The 21613-nt window shown below is 46.8% G+C and overlaps 1 protein-coding gene across 5 annotated transcripts in view; it reads left to right on the plus strand.

The window, feature by feature from the left end:
• KIAA1217 (KIAA1217 ortholog) overlaps positions 1 to 21613 on the plus strand; it is a 392222-nt gene that overhangs the window by 75712 nt on the left and 294897 nt on the right. For 4 of the 5 annotated variants that reach the window (XM_066585321.1, XM_066585329.1, XM_066585323.1 and 1 more), the window contains exon 2: positions 8501 to 8781. In XM_066585321.1, the coding sequence (XP_066441418.1) occupies positions 8668 to 8781 (114 nt within the window). In that variant the 5' untranslated portion in view covers positions 8501 to 8667. Of the gene's footprint in view, positions 1 to 885; positions 1057 to 8500; positions 8782 to 21613 lie in introns of those variants that run through there. The other variant, XM_066585322.1, reaches the window with a different exon arrangement.

Consider the following 21613-nt stretch of genomic DNA (forward strand, 5'->3'; position numbering starts at 1 on the left):
TGGCACAGGTGTTCTTACTATAGGATATCCTGAAAACATGACCTGTTGGGGTCCCTGAGGACTGGAGTTGGGAACCTCTGTTGTAGCCAATAACAGAGCTCAGTGAATGATCGGAGCGGGGAACCAAACACCGGCGCAGGACACAGCGGGGAGCAGGGAGAGGTGAGTATGTCACTGGTATTTTACTGCATGGGGGAGGTCTTGTCCCAAGATTTCACGACTCAGACAATCCCTTTAAGAATAGGTCATCACTATTTAAAGGGGTTGTCTAATGAAGGAATTCCTCCACTGGTTCGAGGATAAGTATGTGATCGGTGCGAGTGCTTGCAGCCCCACTGACCACCCCATTCATTAACTGATTCTCATGATCAGTGGGGGTCCCAGCGGTCAGACCCCCTCCAATTTATCCCATTAGACCCCATGCTCCCATTAGGTGGGAGCCGTACAAGTCGGACCTGAACCTTCCAGACATTTACAGCACATCCTGTTGAAAACCCCTTTAAGCGATATAGTAGAGTTAGTAAAGCTTTATATTTCGGAAGTGTGGGTGGTAAGCTTATTTCTGCAAGACGAGATGAGTCAAGGGCCGCCGGGTCAAGAACACAGAAGTAGAAATCAAAAGTGCCCAAGTTAATTCAACTCCTTGTAGCAATGTTCTCAGCTCCGAAGGTGCTAATGTCGCTCCCTGGATTGTGATTCAGTACAATCCTGCCCTCCAGTGAGGCGACTCCATTCATTCCGCTGCAGTCATCGGAGCTATATGAGGAGTCTTGGGCAGCGCCGGCCGTCACCTGTTGGGGCCTCGCTCAGAGCTTCCTTGGGATCTGCAGCCAAGGCAGACTGTAGTGCAGCTCGGCAGTCCTACGGGAGACCTTCTCTTCCCGGAGTGGGATCACACCCGGCTGGAATGCTGCTTGTTTTTTCCGTATTCTCTTCCTGTTTTTAAAGTTCCGTTGAACAAGAAGCCGTCGGCCGTTCTTATAGGGAGAATGGAAGAAGACGACGCGATCCACAGGTCTCAGCCTCCTCTGGCTCCGAGTAGCGGACAAATCAACGGTGAGTAACAGGATTAGTCGCGGAGGAGCTCGCAGCGGCTGCTCTTTATATATAGATACAATGTGCAGCACGGCTTGATCTGCTAATACTTAACCCTTTGCTTCAGGAATAAAAAAAAGGTCCCTTTAAGAGATTCCGTCATTTAATAGTGCAGAGATTCCCGGCACACAAAGGACTATCAGGTGTCGTTCGCATGCAGAGATTACTCTATAGTCCGCACTACAAAAACATTGGAGATCCCCCCCCACGGCTCGGGCAAATATAAGGTGACAGAATATAATACTCTCCGTAGAGTGAAGTGAAGGTTTCTACGGTTTTTGCGTTTATCGCTCGCTTTACGCTGTTGTAAACTTTGCAATTTACGCTCTTCGGAATTGTGCTTGTAGAGCGTCGGTCTTGTTGCCGCCGTGGAATGACCTGTGTGTGTTGCTATAGGTATGCACGGGGCAAGTAGACGTATAGCCACATATGAGCTGCCCATACTGTTCCTCAGATCTTCGCCGTAGTTTGCAGTATTGTTTAACTATTTGTGTTCTGTAAAGAAACTCCAAAAATTAATCCCCGGGAACCATTGAAACGGACAAGTGCAACTTTTTGAACCATTGGTTTGTTCAATGACATGGCTTATGATCGGTCATCAATAGTCGATCGACTGCAGTCTGCCACTCAGGACCCCAACAATTCAGCTAAAGCCCCCGGGTACTGACTGGAAGCAGATCTCATTCACCCCTGTGTAGCCGGTGGTATTGGCATTTCCAGGGGCAGCTTCCATTGATTTTAAAGGGAGCTGCATCTGCAATTACCAGCGTCGGCCGCTACACAGGGTCGGTGCCATTTGCTTCCACTCCGTACCCCGTGTGTTGTGCCCATGACAGCACGCACCTGAACAGCTGATCGGTTGGGGTTCCAAGCGGCAGACCCCCAGCTGATCTCCTATTAGTGACCGATCCGGAGGAAGGGTCATCTATAAAAATAGGCTGGAAAACCCCTTTAAGAGAGCGTTTACCCGTTGATTTCCCTGCGCAAGCTCTATCTAATTAGGAGAAGAACAGAACTCACACAGGAAAAGAACCCGTTGATTTGAATGGGTTAAAATACAAGAGTAATTCTTATATTATACTTTAGAGATAGAAAATCCTTTATCTTCTTCTTCTGGCCCTTCGTTTGGCCAGTTCTGGTTCCGTTTTCAGGTGGCCAATATGGCTGCTTTTGACATCCAGCGCATCTATAGTGCATTGGTAGTGTTAGGACTAACAAAGCCTTGTAGCTGCTCTGTGATTGGCCAGTGCTGCTCACATGGTCAGCACTGGCCTATCACAGAGCAATTCATAGTATCTATTAGCTTGCTGGAAAATGGCAGCTACCATAATGGTCACCCAAAAATGAAGCACCAAACCAGAGGAACAGAGGGGGCAGGAGGTGAGGATAAAATATAGGTAAGATACCACTCCACCCTCCAGTCCTGGGATGGAATTTTTTCCCAAAACTGAGGGGTTGCTCTAAGACTGTAAACATGTGTGAATGCAAGGCCGGCGCTAGTACTCAGCAAACCTGGACAGGGGCGGTGGCCCACTGTGTCTGTAGGGGCCATGAGTGGAAGGAGGCCCACTGGCCCAAACTGCTGGGTCAGTACATGATCGGGGAAGGTCTACAGCGATCATGTGTGTGTCACATGATCACACAAACGGGAAGTCAGCGTGGACAGTGATGCCGACTGCAGCTGCCGGGGACTGACAGGGGAGGTGAGTATGTAGCCTTATCATCTGACCTCTGTGCACCATCGGACCCCCAGACACTAAGAAAACACTGCGTTAAAGGGGTAAAATGTGGCATCTATATGTAAAAAGGGTGAAGAGGGGTCACTTGGTATTGCAGCCCCTCCGTTGTTGGTGACGTGATCGCTGAGGTGTTGGCTCACTATAATAACCAAATCAGTGTCCTTCTATTACGGCCGATGCAGAGATGGAAAGAGGGGCCAACTGAGACTCAACCCCCCCAAGGGCCCACATAAGCCTGGAGCCGGCCCTACGGGGAGCAGAGAGCAACAGACAGGAACCCAGACATGGGAAAGTATGAGCCGCAGCTGCCAGCGGAGGGGGGTAAGATGGCAGCCATCATAACAAGTGCCGTAGAGTTTCTGGTGAGTTGGGAATCCTCGCCGTGGTCGCGCTTACCTTGGAGAAAAAGCATCAGATGCGTTAAACTCAAACACGACTGGTCCTCATTGTCCTCGTTGAATTTACCGCCAGCTATGTCATGTCTACGGCCGGCAGAGCGAAATACAAAGTAGCAGAACGTTGGGTACTTGTTTCAATACGCTTTATTCAACGGATGACTGCAAATGTAAGGCAGCTAAGATAGCGTCTTCAAGGGGCCGCACAAGACGACAATGCCAATAGTGGGGACTTTCTATTCTACTTTTTAATGTACAACCCACAAAAGTCGCATTATTATATACAAGTTCATTCTGAGTGATAATCTCGTATATCCGCTCAACAAGACTGACTCTGTCTCCACCAGGAAGCAGGTCTGACCCCGACGTGAGTCATCCATAACAGCTCCAGCAATGAATGAACTGCAAGCTCTTCAGGACAGGGATAAACTGTTCCATAAACATTCCCCGCACACAATACCATCGCAGCCGGCGGCGCAGCATATGAAATCCTTTATGATTCGGGATCAATACTGAAAGAACAGCTAGAAAAGCCTCCCAGATGCCCTTCTATTACACCACTGCGCCGCCGTGTGTGTTGGGTAAATAGTTGTGCGTTTTGTATATTTACGGTTGAGCGCCGCACAAACAGCGACATATAAAGACAAAGAGGTTCCAAGGCTTTGTGCTCGGTGACCCTTGAACTCTGCTGTTTTCTCACCATTTAGACTGACTTGTGTCAACATTGACTGTAAGGAGATCTGCAAGGATCCCCCACATTAGGGCATGGCCGCCATATACAAACAGACACATACAGGAACACGCACTACGCTGACCAAAGTATTGGACGCACAGAGATGGGGATGAAATTGGATTTTCTGCCCATCTTCCAGTCCGGTGTTGGCCACCTTTGGCCTCAATGACTGCAGTAACCCTCCTAGGCTGCTTTTGTGCCAAATTTCTATAGATGTATGGAGGGATTTGCCTGGAGGAGAGCTTTAGATAGTGATGCAGGGGATGATGAGTGTGTTGGGCGTACATGGATACAACGTTCTAGTTCATCCAAAAGATGCTCGATGGGATTGAGATCTGGACTTTGGGCGGCCAATGAAGTTTACAGACATTCTGCTCCTCAGACCGAGCCTCCACACTGTGTGCCATATGGCATGGTGCTCGGTCATCTTGGTAGAGATAGGGAGCTGTACCCAAAGTATTACCAAAGGGTGGGTGATCCCACATTGTCCGGAATGTCTCTGTACCCGTTGGTGCAGAGGGTGGACTTCACTACAACCAATGGCCCTAACACCCGCACACCACAAAAGAACTTCCTCCTAACTTTATTCTCGGGACTATGCAGTTGCGTAGATAGGCAACTGCCACATTCATCGGAAGACGATGTACTGTGATTCAGCTGTCCACAACACTTAGCAGTGGAGTGGGCTCACTCACAGCCTAAGAATACTGCCATGAATAAAGAATGGGATCTAAACCTCCTCCAAGAGCAACTTCTCCCAACCATCCAGGAGCAACTTGGTGATAACAATATATTTCCAACATGATGGACCTCCATGTCACAAGACAGAAGTGATGACTAAGTGGCTTGGTGAACAAAACATTGACATTTTGGGTCCCTGGAAGGAAACTCCTCAGATCTCAATCCCATCGAGAACTGCGGTCAATCCTCAAAAAGCAGGAAGACAAACAAAAGAACATAAATTGTGATAAACTCCAAGCACCGAGTAGAAAGAATGGGTCTCCATCAGTCAGGACTTGGCCCAGAAGCTGATATTATCATGCCAGGCCGGAGTGGAGGAGATTTGGAAAATAGTGGCCAACACTGTAAATATGGAGTCTTTTGACAAACTTGATATATTTATCAAAAGTGTAAAAACTTATGAAATGCTGATAATTGTACTTCAGTAACCCTAAAACATCTGACTAAGGGTGGACGCACACTTGCGATATTTTCTGTCTTGCACTGCGAGAGCACGAGAAAACTCTCGCCTTGCAGCGCAAGAAAGAGGCTGGTGTAGAACCGGCATATCGCAAGTGGTTTCAATGGGGCCAGCGACAGCAGCGCTAGCCCCATTGAAAAGAGATGGAGAATGCCAGGGACTTCTGCCACAGCTGTCACAGCTGTGACAGCTGTGGCGGGAGGTTCCTTCATTCCCGCGGGGACCGCTGGGATGAAGGAATCCTCTGCCACAGCTGTCACAGCTGTGGCAGAAGTCCGCGGCATTCTATTCCATTGCTTTCAATGGGATCGGCACTGCTAAGATACAGCTATTCATGAATGAATAGCTAAGGGCTATGTGTGATTGGCTGAGCGCTCAGCCAATAGCTAAGCAGTAGCTGCTATTGGCTGAGCCCTCAGCCAATCTGCACAGCCCTTTCAGGAGGCGGAGATTTTTAAATCCCCGACTGCTGAAAGAGCTTAATAGCAGTGACAGGGAGCTAGCAGGAGGACGCGGCTAAGTGCAGGAGAGGTGAGTAATAATTTATTTTTTTTTACACACTTTTGGCAGATTATCAAGGAAGGGCTTATATTTCAAGCCCTTCCCCGATAATCATTCTGCGGGGCTTGGCAGAAAGCATTGATTTCAATGGGATCGGCAGCAGTGCCTATCCTGTGAAAACAATGGAATAGAATTCCGCGGACTTCTGCCACAGCTGTCACAGCTGTGGCAGAGGATTTCTCCATCCCCGCGGTCCCCGGCTGCTGACGCTGGTCCCGTTGAAAAGACTGGCGATATCCCGGCGTCATGCCGATTTTTTTTCTCGCACTGCGATGCGGGACTTTAACTTTAGTCTCGCATCGTAGTGGAGAAAAAAACACCCCAGTGGGTGTCCACCCCAAATTAGCTAAAAACAATGAAGCAGAAAACTTTGGGAAAACTAAAATTCGTGTCAGCGCCAAAACTTTTGGCCACAACTGTATATTCTCAGATTCGCTATTTAGTCTCCAGTATTCAGACACTCCTGAAATGTTCCATCTGTGAATGTTAATAGCGGCTCATCTGAATGAAGTATCTCAGCCCGCTGGTCTTGTGACGTGCGGTACGACCTCAGACAGCTTTATGCTGTTTACCACAAGGAGAACATGTGAGGCTGATGCTGGGGTGAAGCGGAGCAGGGAGGTCGTTGCTGGGGCTTGTTAACGATCACTGATGCTGGAGAGGAGAAGAAGAGCAGGGAGCGCGGCGGTGGAGGGCGCGGTGGAGGGTGTGAACCGCCAATGTAGAGCATGCACTCAGAATGCACTGCAGCAGCTAATAATCCGAAGGTCGTGTTATTAGGCTGGATAATAACTCTGTGTCTGGGTTACTAATACAATTTATCATCCACTGTTACACAGTGGAACTGTTTTGTCATACCTGCCAAAGGGGAGAGAATTCTTGTATGCCACAGCAAGTTTTTATTTTGTATTAGTCCATGCCTTTTTATGCTAAGCCACGCTGTTTGCATCCCCTCCCAGTAATATTACGTCTTAGTGACCCCCTCACAGTAATAATATATCTCTAAATAATAGCAGTTGTATGCAGTGATAGTGATTACAGTGCAGTTACCTCCAGTGATAGTGATTACAGTGCAGTTACCTCCAGTGATAGTGGTTACAGTGCAGTTACCTCCAGTGATAGTGATTACAGTGCAGTTACCTCCAGTGATAGTGGTTACAGTGCAGTTACCTCCAGTGATAGTGATTACAGTGCAGTTACCTCCATTGATCACAAGTGATATGCCTATGATTGGAGTCAGTCTTTTTTTTAAATCTGGTCCCAGGCTGCCATTAAGTCTTCTTTCAGCCATGACTCGTCTCTACACACTCTCCCCATGCCGCTACTGTCCCTTCAATCGGTTTCTAAGTAACTCACCCCCCACAGTACTAGTGTCTCCTCTGTGGCTCCAAAAATCATAATGTTCCTTCTGTGGTCCTACTTACTAATACTACCCTTTGTGGCCCCGCTTAGTTTTAGGGCCCTCTCTATCTCCTCTCACACTGTTATAGTGCCTCCTCTCTGCTCTCAGTTATAATGCCCACCACGTTCCGCCACTTAGCTATAGTGCCCCCTCTGTGGCCTCAGTTTTTTGGGCCAGTATACTTCTGTATAACACTGAAAGAAGGAATGGGATAGCATAGTGGACTATAATGGGACCCTATGGGTGTGGATGCCACCGTATTACCTTGTTGGAAGCCCCTGCTAAATGTATACGCTGGGGTCGCTTACCTGCCCGGAAACAGTTAGTCGCCAGTTATTGCAAAAATTGTTTTCTGTGTGATATGCAATTTTTCACAATGGGTCCCTATGGGGGACTTTAGGAAAACCGTCTGAAAACACTTGCGGAAGCCAAAATGGTGATTATATTGGTTATTCTTATACAGTGTCCACTAAATGATGAACTCAGCTCCGCTACATCTGCGCTTGTTGTAAGGCACTTAACCGAGACACAGCGAACAAAGAGTGAGAATTAGCGGTAAATTTATGGCGTCTTGGAAGGCTTCCAGCCTGGGATATATTTGGAGCCGGGGACTCGCTCTGCGCACTTCTGTTACAGTTCTTGCAACTTTACTTGTGATTTGGAAGCGATCTGGAATGTGGCTGCGATTCTGCGAGGGATAAATGCTTCACCGTGTTTTCCCTTAAGGTCACATAACAACATTTCTATTAACTATGTGTTTGCCATGTGCTGTTCGAGATATGGTGTTATCGATGTGCTGGTATGGCGATGGCTTCTAGGGAATGTGCCGCCATGACATTATTTCTGTAGGCTCCGGTTTAGAACGCTCCTTCTCTTATACGGAGGGGCACTGATTCTCCTTATGGAGAGTGCCACAAATGCAAAGGGAATCTTATGGACCATGCAGTGCCTCCTGGGAAAAAGGTATGCAAATGGGAGATGGCTGGGTGGCCAGTAGTTGCAGCAGCGGTCTCACCTCTCTGCTGCGAAAAGCCAAGATGGGAATACCCCCTTAAGGGCTCATTCACACAGGCACATGCAATTTTGGTCTCCGAAAAAAGCACCGTTTTCACTCCGTTTGTGTATTTTTGGTGTCTATGTACAGTTTTTTTTACATCCATGTGTCATCCATTTTTCACGTGCACAAAAAATACCGCAAGAAGGCCAAGAGATGGTTTGTTCCAGCCCACAGACAACAGGAAGTGCAAAAAACCCCGGCACATATATGTAAAAGTTGGGGGTCCTAATTCCACACTATGCAACTTTACTCTGTTTATGTTTGTATAACATATTGTAACATTGTATCTCATGTTTATTCTTCTCCATATCTTTCAGGTCAAACAAAACGCAATCCATTCGGAGGCTCATTAGACGACACAGAATGTCGCCAGTCCAAGGAGAATCTATCGAATGGAAACAGTCCTAACCCCTCCAAAGCTGGGCGGAATATTCCCCGGAGACACACCGTAGGGGGGCCACGTAGCTCTAAGGAAATCCTGGGAATGCAGACTTCGGACATGGACAGGAAGAGGGAGGCCTTTTTGGAGCACCTCAAATATAAATACCCTCATCATGCAAATGCAATAATGGGCCACCAGGAACGTCTGAGAGATCAGGTACAGTAGAGCAGACTTCAGTGCTACCTTACCGATGATTGTGTTCCCCGAGCTAATATATACAAGGTATCTCAAAAGTGTTGAAACTCCCGTGTGCAATGAAAATGGTTTGGCAAATGGTGATGGAATTTTGCAAATAAGCTGTGGGGGGAGGCGGAAACCTGTTTGGCCATGTCACCAACATGGCAGCCATTTTGAATGCCGTCATCTTGGATTCAACTCATTTTTCCAATGGAAAGGCAGGTGTGTGATATATGAAATGTGAATGATAGTATTATCTGAAGCAGAATGGTTAGATTGTCCTTATGGCAGGTGTCTGAAGCACACATGTCATCGCCACAAATTCTCTGCCAGTTTGATATGTTACACACCTACCTTCCCATTGGAAAAAATTTGAGTTGAATCCAAGATTCAAAATGGCCGTCATGTTAGTAAAAAAGGGCCCAACAGGTTTCTCCCTTCCCTCTGCAGCTTACATGCAAAATTGCATCACGGTCTTCCGAATCCTTTCCATTCTATTTGGGTCTTTCCACACTTTTGAGATACAATGTACAGTAAGTTATTATCATTTCGGACCATCGAGGTGATTTGGGCTCCTTGTGACGTTTTGAAGAACGATCCTCAGGATGTCTTGTTTTCTTGTTTGGGCTTTCAGACTTCTCAGTGATATTTTTGTGATTTCTATGACGGCCTCCATCCGTCTTGCTGGTTGTGATAGATACGTTGCATCTAAGTGGATGAATACCAGGCTCTGGTGACTCTTCACAAAGAATACAATTGTCATGTTATAGTGATGCGGTGAGAGCAGCAGTCAACATGGATTTACTCTTGCTGTAGGCCATATTTGCCACTGGGTACTGGAGTACCAGCGCCTAAGGCGTCCAGCTGCTGGGGGCGGCGCCAGGAGCAGCCAGGAAATATTTCCTGTTTTTTTTAATATCCTCAACCTAACCTCTCTTAACCTTTGCCTCCCGCTGCACTGGGGTAGGGTGGTTGGAGCAGTTGCAACACACAACTCAGCAGGCCAGGATCTGCTGAATGTCTCGGCCCGGCAGATATATCCCGGACAGAAGACCAGGAGGCTGGGGAATGTAGGAGATAATGGCTGTGATAAGATTATGATTATGATATCTAATGAACAAAAAGAGATACAAGTAGGAAGCTTTGTAGAACACTTAGATGGGCGAGGGAAAGTCTGTTGGCACTGTTGTGGGGCCTGATAGCACCCATTTTGGATTTATCTCAAGAAACTTCAGTGGAAAGAGGGTCATGGGCATGGGATACATAATTTAAGGGTGGAATTCCATCATAAATTGATAGGTCAAGTCATTCTTTCAATACCCGCACCTATTTTTGAGTTATGGATGAGATCATGTTGACTATTAATATGTTGAATTACGTGGTATTGAAGACACTAATTGCATGTCTTTTGGGGCACCAGGACAGAATTGAGAACATCCTGATGGTTAGTAATAGGTGTTCACACAAGGAGGCCGAGGCTTTCACTCAAGATCCCCCAGGAAGACGCCAGTGAGTGCAGAAACTGTCAGGAAACTGATTCAAAAGTTCAGGGGACCCAGGACAACCCAAGAAGTGGTCATCCGAACAGAGCTGCTGATCCCGGGGTGCGAACAGCTGGGCTAATGGATTCACGAGCGAACAGAGAAGTATCAGGAGATTGTCGCTGGAGCGCGGTGTGAGTCAACCATCTGTCTTAAGGATCCTCAAGACACACAAGTGGCGCCCATTCAAACGTCCGGTTCTCGGTTTGTCTTGGACACGACCTGTTTCCGTGCTCTTCTGAATCAGTTTCCTGACACTTCGTGCACGTGTTGACTGTCTTCATGGGTGCTCCTGAGGGAAAGTCTTGGCCACCTCACATGAACTTCTGTTGCCGACCAACAAGATTATCTCCATTCTGTCCTGGATTGTGAACAGCATCTTCTGGTACTTGAGAAGACGTGTGATTAGTGTTTTGCATAGCATATAATTTAACATAACAACTTTATTAATACTCCGCGGCTCATCGCACGCATTATTGAGGTCAGGATGATCGAAAAGAACAGCTGCGTTCACCGGCCACTGCGGCATCTCCTACTATTGTAAATGCCAACATAATGTACCACCGAGCACAGAGCAAACAGTATACAGGTATTAGGCTGTTGGTCCAGAGTGGCCATTATGCTGGGGCCACATGGTGATGCCCGACATGAAGATCACAGTGTCGCATTTTGACCGCATCTACTCCTTGTCAATTGAGTCACAAAACTGTTGCATCTTTGGTTGTCAGTCACATGCAACTTCTCCGCATAGGCCACAATGCAAGGTCACATGTCTGTCGGCCGGTTTGCAATTCAGCTTTTTTTTCAACAGCCAAATTGCAAATGTAAAACAGTCACATGACTGTCAGTCGTCGTGACATCATGACGTTCTATCACATGACTTTCTCCATGACGACGCCTGATGCCGGAAGTGCCCACAAGTATCCATGCATTGATTCTAAACCCTCCACATGAGGTACTAATTTGCAATTAACAACTGATTGGCTGTTTGACTGCATATATACCCTGTTGTACCATTGCTTTCATTGCATTTGAAAAAGACTTTGTGTCGAAACGTCATGTATCTGTGACTTGAGGAGGAATAAAGCTCTGCATCATTTATCTGCACCTGGTTTGCTGCCATACTTTTCTCTACATACTTGGATTACTTTGGAAATTATTTGGATCAATTTCCTTGTGGCGATTGCAAGTTACCAGTTCATCCCTTATTGGGTTAAGGTTGTGCTGTCTGCAACTCTGCTTCTCTTTGACGGAAAGTTGGAGAAATGTTTTTGATTGTGCAACATTAACATGGTGCTGGGGATCGATCAGTGCTGGAGTTACCTCCATCACCGGGTATGGTTTGGAGACTTGGACCGAGCTGCTGCCAAGACAGGACTTCAGTGGCGTCGGCCGCAGTACAACTGACCTACTGAGGGGGTCATAGTGGATTTGTCAGCTCGTTCTGGGATTAGGGTAATAAGACCTTCATGCCAGGTTGGGCCAAGCTAAATCAGCCCATGGTCTTTGACATTCCGCCTCTGCTTGGGAACTTGTAACCCATCGTATCCTCCATGGATAACTCTGGTAAGATGGGACTTGATTCATCCTTGCTGCTGAAAATACCTTAAATTGAAACAGAAGAAGCCAAGTCCAATGTAGAGGCCTTACATGGACCGCAAACAAACTGGTGGTGAACTACTAAACAGTTCTCTTGCAAGACCTGGCTCGGGCCACGGTGAAATGTCCAATTATTCCTGAACTTGGGAAGTTGCAGAAGCGCGGTCTCTGTACATGCCAGGAAGCAGGTTTACTCCCTCCGGGGAGCTTGTGGATTTTATCCGCCATTGGCGATCTGGATCACTTGTGGTAGGAAAAGATAAACAGACTTGAAGTGACTCCCGGCAATAAGTGGTGTGGAGGAGATGCATGCTGCTGTACTCTGAGCCGGCCTATGAGGAGTAGCTGGTGGCCCCATTATAGTCAGCTCTCCCTGGAACACGCACACTTCTCGTTCTGAACGTCCATTGGAATTGGCAACTATCTTCCATCCGCCAACAGTCGGTCCCGCCTCTCTTCACTTCATCACCATTTTAAGGGGACCACACATATATATGGATACAGAACCTATAATAAAACAGTGGGAGCGAAGCACCAATCCCCCTCTACACAACTTCTTTGAAACTTTGCGTTGCGCGCCCCAAGTCGCCATGTAGCCCCAGCCTATATGTAGGGAGCAGCGCTGTTATCTGCCCTACTTCCTCTGCACATCCAGCTGCGCGGTTGTCAGCAGTCAGAACATTGATATGCGAAGCGGCCGGGAATATAACAATATTAATATTTGTGAAGATAATTCTTGTACTTCTCCTAATCTGCTGTTTATAGGGTTTTGTTTGTGATGAACAAATACAGGAATACGACGCTTTGTTAATAATACGGTTTTCTGAATTTAGATTGAAATTGCTTTTTGATGTTTTATTTATTGCTCAGTCAGTTCTGCAGATTCTCAGCATATTAATCACATGTGCGCCATTCCGTGACTGATCACCGCTTCCCTGTCCAGTCTTGTGCAAAGAAAGTTTAACCATTGTGCAATGGAAAGTTCTGGAAATTTCCAAAGTTCCCTATGTTTCTGTTTCTTAGTATTTTTTGAGATCACTACTTACGTCCTTCCAACCGTCCAGGATGCAGCAGAACAGTCCAAGATCTTGGAAGCTGTCTTGCTGTCTTGAGATGAATGTAATGTGTCCCAATTCACCTGCCTTCCTTCCACTGACTCTGGTGGATCAGCTGCAAAAACCCTTGCATCTTCATTACACACAATGGTAGTGTCGTATGCCGTGCTTCCTGACTACTCCCCCATGTCCTGTTCTCTGTCGTGAGGGCAGTAGAGGGGGAGGAGTCAGGAGCACAGCATGCCGCACTAGCACTGAGTGTAATGAATATGCTGGTGTTGTATTGGAGCTGCTGGACCCAGATCACCAGAGCTAATATAACTGGGAGCCATATAGGGAGCACTATAAACAGGTGTCATACAGGAGCTATTATAAATGGGGCCACGTAGGGAGCACTATAAACAGGTGTCACAAAGGAGCTATTATAAATGGGGCCACGTAGGGAGCATTATAACTAAGCTGAGTTAGCTACTATAAGTGTCCGCCACAGAGGAGCTGCCATAAGTGGGAGCGACAGAGGAGCTGCCAAAAGTGGGAGCCACAGAGGAGCTGCCATAAGTGGGAGCCACAGAGGAGCTGCCAAAAGTGGGAGCCACAGAGGAGCTGCCATAAGTGGGAGCCACAGAGGAGCTGCCATAAGTGGGAGCGACAGAGGAGCTGCCAAAAGTGGGAGCCACAGAGGAGCTGCCATAAGTGGGAGCCACAGAGGAGCTGCCATAAGTGGGAGCCACAGAGGAGCTGCCAAAAGTGGGAGCCACAGAGGAGCTGCCATAAGTGGGAGCCACAGAGGAGCTGCCATAAGCGGGAGCCACAGAGGGAGCTCTACATCTAAATAGATGTCACAAAGAAGCTATTAGAAATAGGGCCACAGAGGGAGCACTGTAACTAAGCTGAGGTAGCTGCTATACGTGAAAGCCACAGAGGGGGCACTAGTACTAAGGAGGGTTAATGAAAGGTTCATTGGAGGTAGGATAGAGAAAGTCTCTAGAGACGACTCGTGGTTGATAGCTATTATCATGGTGGTCTGGGCCCAGATAGAGAAGAAAAACAAAGACAGACATCAGCAGTCAGGGAAGTTGTCACCTGTGATACGTGGATGGTTACGTGATGGTGCAATGATGACAGATGGTGACAGAGGCAGCACACATGAGGATACAGCACAGGGATGCAGTCGCTGCTGCCACAGACAATAGCCTCCACTAATTCACTGGCTGCTCTGTCGTGGTGGCTCCTCTCACTGCTGCTGAATCCTCCTCTGTAATTGCATCCCACACTGTGCTGCAGTGACTGACACAGCTCTTGCACTTCTCAGCTGTGACGCAGGACTTTTTCCTTCATATGGTACCTTTTGGGAGTGAGGCTTAAAGGGGTCCCATCGGACGGAGTCTCCTCAATCGGGCCCTTGCATTACTCCTTTCTCCTCCTCCATGCTATGTAAGGGGGCTTCCTCTGGTGCTTCACAGAGCCTCTCTCTTCTCCCTGCATCACTATCCAGAGGGGGCGTGGCCTAACTCAGCTGCTTCCAGATTGGCTGGACTGCTTATACTGTATGTGGAGGGAGCATGGCAAACTCATCCACCCTCTTACAGGAGGTAACTGCACTGTAATCACTATCTCTGTGTAGAGTTAGTATCTTGCTAAAAGGCACTTTTGCTATGGCGGGATACAAAGGGTGTGGCGTAATGTGAAATGGGCGTGGTCTACTATGACAAAAACATTTGCTGCACTGCAGGACTTATTATCCTTTTTATTATTCGAAAGTTAAGAGGTATGCTGCTTGCTTTCAGTGAATAGGAAACATTACAGCTTACACCTAAAAGCTGAAAACCTGCCCTAATCTGATGATTGTTACACTTGGCGATGTATCAGTTTTTCCTTTTTGCTCTCCTTTTGTATCTACTTCTGGCTTTAGCCCAAAAAGTGTCCCGAAAACTGCATCAAAACAGCATATGTGAATCCTGCAAGTGTGAAGCGATGAGTCAGTCCGTCCAGAGAGGAAAGCTGAGAGGACTCCTTCTGTAATTGTATACAGAGGTCAAACTAAATATAAAAAGCGCCCAACACATTCCACACCACATCCAATCGGAAATAACGGCTGCTAATTATTAACCCTCACATGGAATTCTCAGCAGGCTTCCTTAGAAGGATTGTGTTGTGGCAGGAAGATTATGAGACTCGTTAAATCTCTTATCTCTTCTACCTCCGATATCTGATTACAATGTAATCGCTCAGCATTATATAATTCCTGCATTGGAAGAAACAAATTACGTCTCTAACAAATGGAATTGTCTCAGACCAGCGACGAATGGTCTGCTTCTTATTCTGCAAACAGCGCCACTGTTGTCCGTGGGTTGGGTCCAGTATTGCAGCTCAGTTCCAGTCAAGTGAACCTGTTTACAACTTTCACTATCAGCAAGCCGAGATTCTCTGGACATTCCCACCTGCTATAAACACATTGCATCCTGCACATTGCTCCATCCTCTATCCTAACATCGCTATGCTGCCCCTAATACCAAAAATACAGTGCCACGTCTGTTGGGTGAAGCAGTCATATGACGAGGTCATGTGCTCCATATCATGTACAGACAGGTGGAAGGAGAAAATTCCAAAAAAGTTGGGATGCTGCATAAAATGTAAATAAATGTAAAGTAAAAAAGAATGCAAAGATTTGGAAATCTCATCTCACAATATAATTTATTTCCAATATCACAACTAATTTAGAGATTGGTGGCAGCAACACATCTCACAAAAGTTGGGTCAGGGCCGTGTCTACCATTGTGTGGCATCTCTTCTTCTTTTTACCCCCGTCTGTAATCATCTCACCCTCCATCTGTTCATTAGCACCACTTACTTTTCCTGCCTTTTGTCACCCCTGCCCCAACTTTTGTGAGATGTGTGGCTGCCATCAATTTGTCAATGAGTTACTTTATTTTGAATGAAATGAAAACTGTCTCCTTTCCCCTCTGATGTGTTCTACTGCGGATAACATATGATTAGCGTAACCAACCTTTTTGGAATCGGGGTTGTTTGTGCAGCTGTTTAGATTTTAGGTACTGATTTTAGCTGGTTCTGTATTCACTGAGCTTGGTTCTGATACCACATTTATTTGCTGGCTTGGTAATGTACACAGGATATGTAATACAACTAAACTGGAAAAGGTAATCATTGTTATAATGACCACTTATGGATAATAGTACAGTACGGGTTATTCCTGGACAACCCCTTTCAAAGTGTGGCCTGGACTGATCAGCAGATTGTCTGAGGTCCCGCTCACCCCCCCCCCCCCCCCCCCCAGGTGTAACTGGCTCCCCATGTAATACAAAAGTGGCTCAAGTCTGTCAGAAGGGAGTCCCCTCTGATATCCATATGTCCTAATAGGGTACCCTTGCCGTGGTTGTCCTCATGAGACTTCCCCTTTTGAATGGCTTATAGTTCCAACAACCTGGTCACTCTTAGCTATGTGCAACCCATGCAGTCCTACAGGGTGCCAGTTGCCAGCTTGTTAAGGAGGGGATCCCAACTGGTCAGATAGTAGTGTGGAGCTGAGGATACCATTGGTTCTAGTGCTATATTAAAATACTGTGCTTGGTTCTGCTGTTGTATTTTTGTTATGAGCTTGGTTCTGTGCTGTTTGTTACCAGCTTGGTTCTAGTGCTGTATTTGTTATGAGCTTGGTTTTGAAGCTGCATTTATGAGATGAGGTTCCGCTGCTGTATTCATATACTGAACTTGGTTCTTGTGCTATATTTATGTACTGTGCTTTGTTCTGGTGCTGTATTTATGTTATGAGCTTGGTTCTGCACTGTAAAAACAATCGCAGAAAACGGCCAGATACTTACTGACTAAGGAATGCAGATAGCTGCATCCTCTCATCATGCAGGTAGCAGATTACCAGATGAGGGAGCTAATTACACCTATGAGGGACACCGATGAGACAGCCACTCACACTACCTCTTAATATAGAGGGGGGTGGCTGTTTGGCGTATACTCCCACACAGAGTGGATACAAAGTGGCAGACCATTCTGATATATGTAGTTCACCATGCAGACCAGCAACCTATTAATGATGCCATAATGATTCAGCGGGTTGCCCTGGACTTCCATCAGTGAACCACATTGGTACTTTCACCCTGGGCTCCCCCTGGAGTCTTAAAGCCACACTGCATGTGAATAGATAATAAATGCAAGGCTCTGCACTGTATCTTATGTGCCTGGTTCTGGTACTGTATGTTATGAGCTTGGTTATGGTACTGTATGTTATGAGCTTGGTTCTGGTGCTGTATTTGTTATGTGCCTGGTTCTGGTACTGTATGTATGTACTTATTTTGGCTCTAGTACTATTATTCACTGAGCTAGGTTTTGATACTTATTTGCTAAGCTTGGTAGTAGTACACTTATTCACTGAGCTTGTTACTGGGACTGTATATATTTATTGAGCAGTTCTGGCTTGCGCATGGTACTGTCTCGCTGCTTGCACCAGTAGAACACATGCAGACTACTCAACAGTGATGACAGGTTCTGTACTTGACAGTCCTTGTCACACAATAAGTATTCAACTATTTTATAGCAGCTCTTTAACAAATTCCAGCACTGAGCTATAAAATAATCTGGGGTCTCAAAAAGCAGAATTTAGGGATTTTTGCCATCTGTGATCCCTCTGAGGGGTCTTTGTTGGTTTACAACACAACACTTGTAGCATTTCCTTTTCCTCCTTCAGGGACATTTTGGCTCAGAGAGGTGTCGGCGTTGTCAGTGGTGGGCCGACATGGAGGGGTGCGTGGATGGTGGGGGTGGGGGTGGGGGGGTTGGGGGCTGCACATACTTCCCCTAAGATTCTCTGTAAAGTGTTCTGCTGTAAGTGCCCTGCAGAGAGAGGAGAAGACCCCCGATGGTCTCTGGGTATCCCTGTTATTAGTGATCAGCAAACTTTTCAAAGGCTCAGTACGACCGGTTCGCCAACTTCCTTCAAAAAGTTCAGTTTGGTCCGAAATTGTTTGTACCGAACTGGAAGTTGATAAACACCCCAAAAACTAGTATCAAACACTGTTTACCAGCCACGAGGCGGTGGTGGTCTCTCAATGGATGTGGCTCAGTGGTTAACACTGTTCCCTGGCAGCGCTGGGGTTCAATTCTGACCAAGGACATTACCCCTACATGTCACCCATACTACCGTGTTTCCCAGAAAATAAGACAGTGTCTTATATTAATTTTTGTTCAAAAAGGTTTACCTTTTTTACATGTATAGCTGCCTGGACACTATTTAAACTGACTTTTTAAATTAACTGTTAGCAGGGCTTAATTTTGGAGTAGGGCTTATATTTCAAGCATCCTCAAAAAGCCTGAAAAATCATTTTGCATCCTCAAAAATTCAGGAAATTCATGCTATGTCTTATTTTCAGGGTATGTCGTATTTTCAGGGAAACAGGGTATTAACCCTTGCAAGGCCTTGCTAACTTATGGGTTTCATATTAACCCTTTAAGCTAATGCAGTCCTGTAAGGCAATCTACCCCCAACCTGGCCACTCTACCTCATGCAATAATGGGGGTTGTAGTCCGTAGACATCATTTATTGCTGCTCATTCTCACTTTTGTTGCCCAGTGTAGGTCTTCAACAGCGCCACCACGGAGTCCCGCACTGCGGGGAGGGAGACTCCCTCTCTGCCCACACGCTGCAGGGCGCTTCACCCCAGGGATCCAGTCTATCTGCCATTGGTGCAGTTTCTTCACCCCCGTGTCTTCAGGACCCAGAGTGGTTGCTGTCTCTCTCAATGCTTGCGCCCAGCATGGGGATAGCGCCGCTCTGCTGCCCCCTGCAAATGTCCGCCGTCATGAATTTGCTGGCCCTAACTCAGGGACTTGAGCTCATGACGCAGCTCTAGCGCTTTCTATATGCCCCCTCTATGGCTCTAGAGTCTCCTGCGCCTCATGCTGGGGAGAGGGCGGAGCCTCGCATGTACTAACATTCAGGGTAGTTTCACATGGGTGATCACGATATTGCCGCAAGAAAATTGCGACAAAATTGCGTCTTTGTTCACATGATTTTCTAGCAAAAACATTGTTGCCACTTGTGATTTTCTTGCTAGTTTTTTTTCACGCGATTTTGCCGCGAGAAAGACAATAGACCTTTGTAATGTTAAAAACACATCGCATTGCACAAAAATCGCAAGTGTGTGCGTTGCAATGCGATCAAATGAAGGCTCCATAGAGAAGTATGGACCATAAAAAGGAGCAAAACTCAGAAAGATAAGACATGCTTTATTTAACGCAACATCGCACAAGGGAAAATATCGCAAATGTGAAGGAAACCATCGAAAAGCGTGGGTTTCATAATTCTGCGTTTTTGCGCTCACTCGCATCGCACTGAGATTGCGCGATTTTAGCTTTTGCGTGAAACCGGCCTCATCCACACGAATGAGGGAGTCTTCCGCATGCCTTCCGTTGGGCCCCTGCTACATCTGGGCCCTATTGTCTAGTAACCGGTGCGGAGGCGCTCAGAGACGCGGGGCGCCAGTATTTCTGTGCAGGTACTTTCCGATACGGACTGCGACTAAATACGGCCTCTTGTTCGTGTTGTTGCAGCACATTTGTTATAACCGCTTGTGAACTGTGTAGAACTTTGTGCGTTCGGACCGTATTTCTGGCGAGCAGTCGCACACGGAATATCCTAGGAGGTCCTGGTCTCACAAGTTAGCCCCAGAGCCAATTCGGGGAAATCTGTCAAGTATCGCGGCCTAAACTGGTGTGGTGAGACCGCGGACATGAAATGCTTACTGCCCTGTTACCTCCTACGGCCGAGAAGCCCGTATGACCCCAAGGGTAGGGTTTGCAACGGCCCAGATAGGATTGCCCTCTGTTACATTCCTCCCTTGACAGGCCGACCATTGCAGCTGCCGCTCCCCTGGTGAACAGAGATTCGCCCCAGGCTCCGCCTCCACCCTCTTCCTCAATACAGACCAACCAAATCCCTCCCCTCTCCCCCCCGCTCTTCTTTGCACCAGTTTTGATAAATCTCCCCATTGTGTACCTTTCCTATAATGTTGCTTCCTAATTTCCACTGCAGTGCGAAGCCGCGATTCTCAAAGTCAGCAAGGTCTGTAATTTGCATAAATGTAAATGTGAAGTTCACCCAAGGTGTGCGCTCATTTACGGATCTGCTGATCACCAACGTTTTCCTTCCAAAACAATTCCAACTAAATAAAGGCTGATATTAAATTTTAACAACTTCACTGAACGGGGGCGTTTATATTTATTGGCACTTTTACTGGGAGCTATTGGGTATTTTTTTTTTAATATTGAGGGTAGAGCTCTTAAAGGGGCGGTTCACACTGGGCAATCTCTTATTATTTATAAGAGTCCTCAAAAATAGGAGGTTCAAAGGGAGTTCTGCTGCTTTGGACCCTGGCGATCAGATGTGATCTGCAGGAAAGCCTGGCAGCAAGTATTCTGTTTCCCTGCAGCTCCCCTATAGGAGAAATTAAGCATTACATATGGTAGACATTAAAATCAATAGGCTGTTCATGTAATGCACAGATCCTCTAGATCTTCCAGGGCTTATTGAGACGGGTGTGATTCTCACCTGTAGGTTGTCCGTGTGTGCGACCAACTGCATGTGTCGCAGACTGACCCATCAGGTCAATAAGGTCATTTAGACAGGTGTTTTTTTTTTAAACACAAATAGTCTATATGAAGAAAGGCGCAACATGTGCCATCCCGATCCGATTTCCTGGATAATCATCACCAATTCAGGTCAGCGGCTGCACACAGAACTCAAACTGATGGCAGACAGATTACAACTGGTCCGTTTTTGCACATGCCCATCTGGAGAAAGCCTCGGGGCGCGTTCACACCTCTATGGAAAATCTGCAGCAAAGTTTACAACGCATTCCATATAACCGTTCGTGCCAATGCTGCAGACCTAAACACTCGTTGTCTCTACTTTCTCCCCAGATAACTTATGAAGGGTACAAACAGGGGATTCCTCTCTGTTAACCCCACACTGAGGAGGACGGAGGATTATGGACCCCCGTTCACAAGATCGGCAGGGGTCTCAACTGTGGGATGCCCACCAATCAGCAAGTTATCCCTTATCCTGTAGATAGAAGATAGCGTGAAACTCTTCTGGTAAACCCCTTTAAGGCTCTATAGCAACAGGCTTTAAGGCTACCTAGACACGGGCGAGAAACTCGGCCTGATATGGCATTCACCAGCGTGCGTTTTCCGCGCAAAAATGCCTACCATCACTTCAGTGAAGTTGCGATCCTCCGGCACGGCTTTCAGGCACGTTACAGGATCGGCAAGTTGATTTTAACCCTTTGCAATCCAATTTTGGATTCAGGGTTTTCTAGGGGGTTTTCTCTTTCTGCCATTATAGAATTTCGCCATCTGCTGGCTAGAGCCAGTACTGCGGTATGTGACATGCTGGAGAGGCCCCTGACAACAGAGCAGCCAGTAATATACAGTAAGAATACCCTGCCGGATGTCTTACGACATCAGAGCTGTACAGCCTTCAATCAGAATGTCTTTAGATGTCAGACAGTGGTATGGAAAGGGTTAATGGGAAACCACACGTCGCACTCGCGTGCTCATTAAACGCCATGTGATGTGTTTTACTGTCCT

The sequence above is a fragment of the Eleutherodactylus coqui genome, chromosome 12 (genome assembly GCF_035609145.1).
Source record: "Eleutherodactylus coqui strain aEleCoq1 chromosome 12, aEleCoq1.hap1, whole genome shotgun sequence".
NCBI classification, from domain to species: Eukaryota; Metazoa; Chordata; class Amphibia; order Anura; family Eleutherodactylidae; genus Eleutherodactylus; species Eleutherodactylus coqui.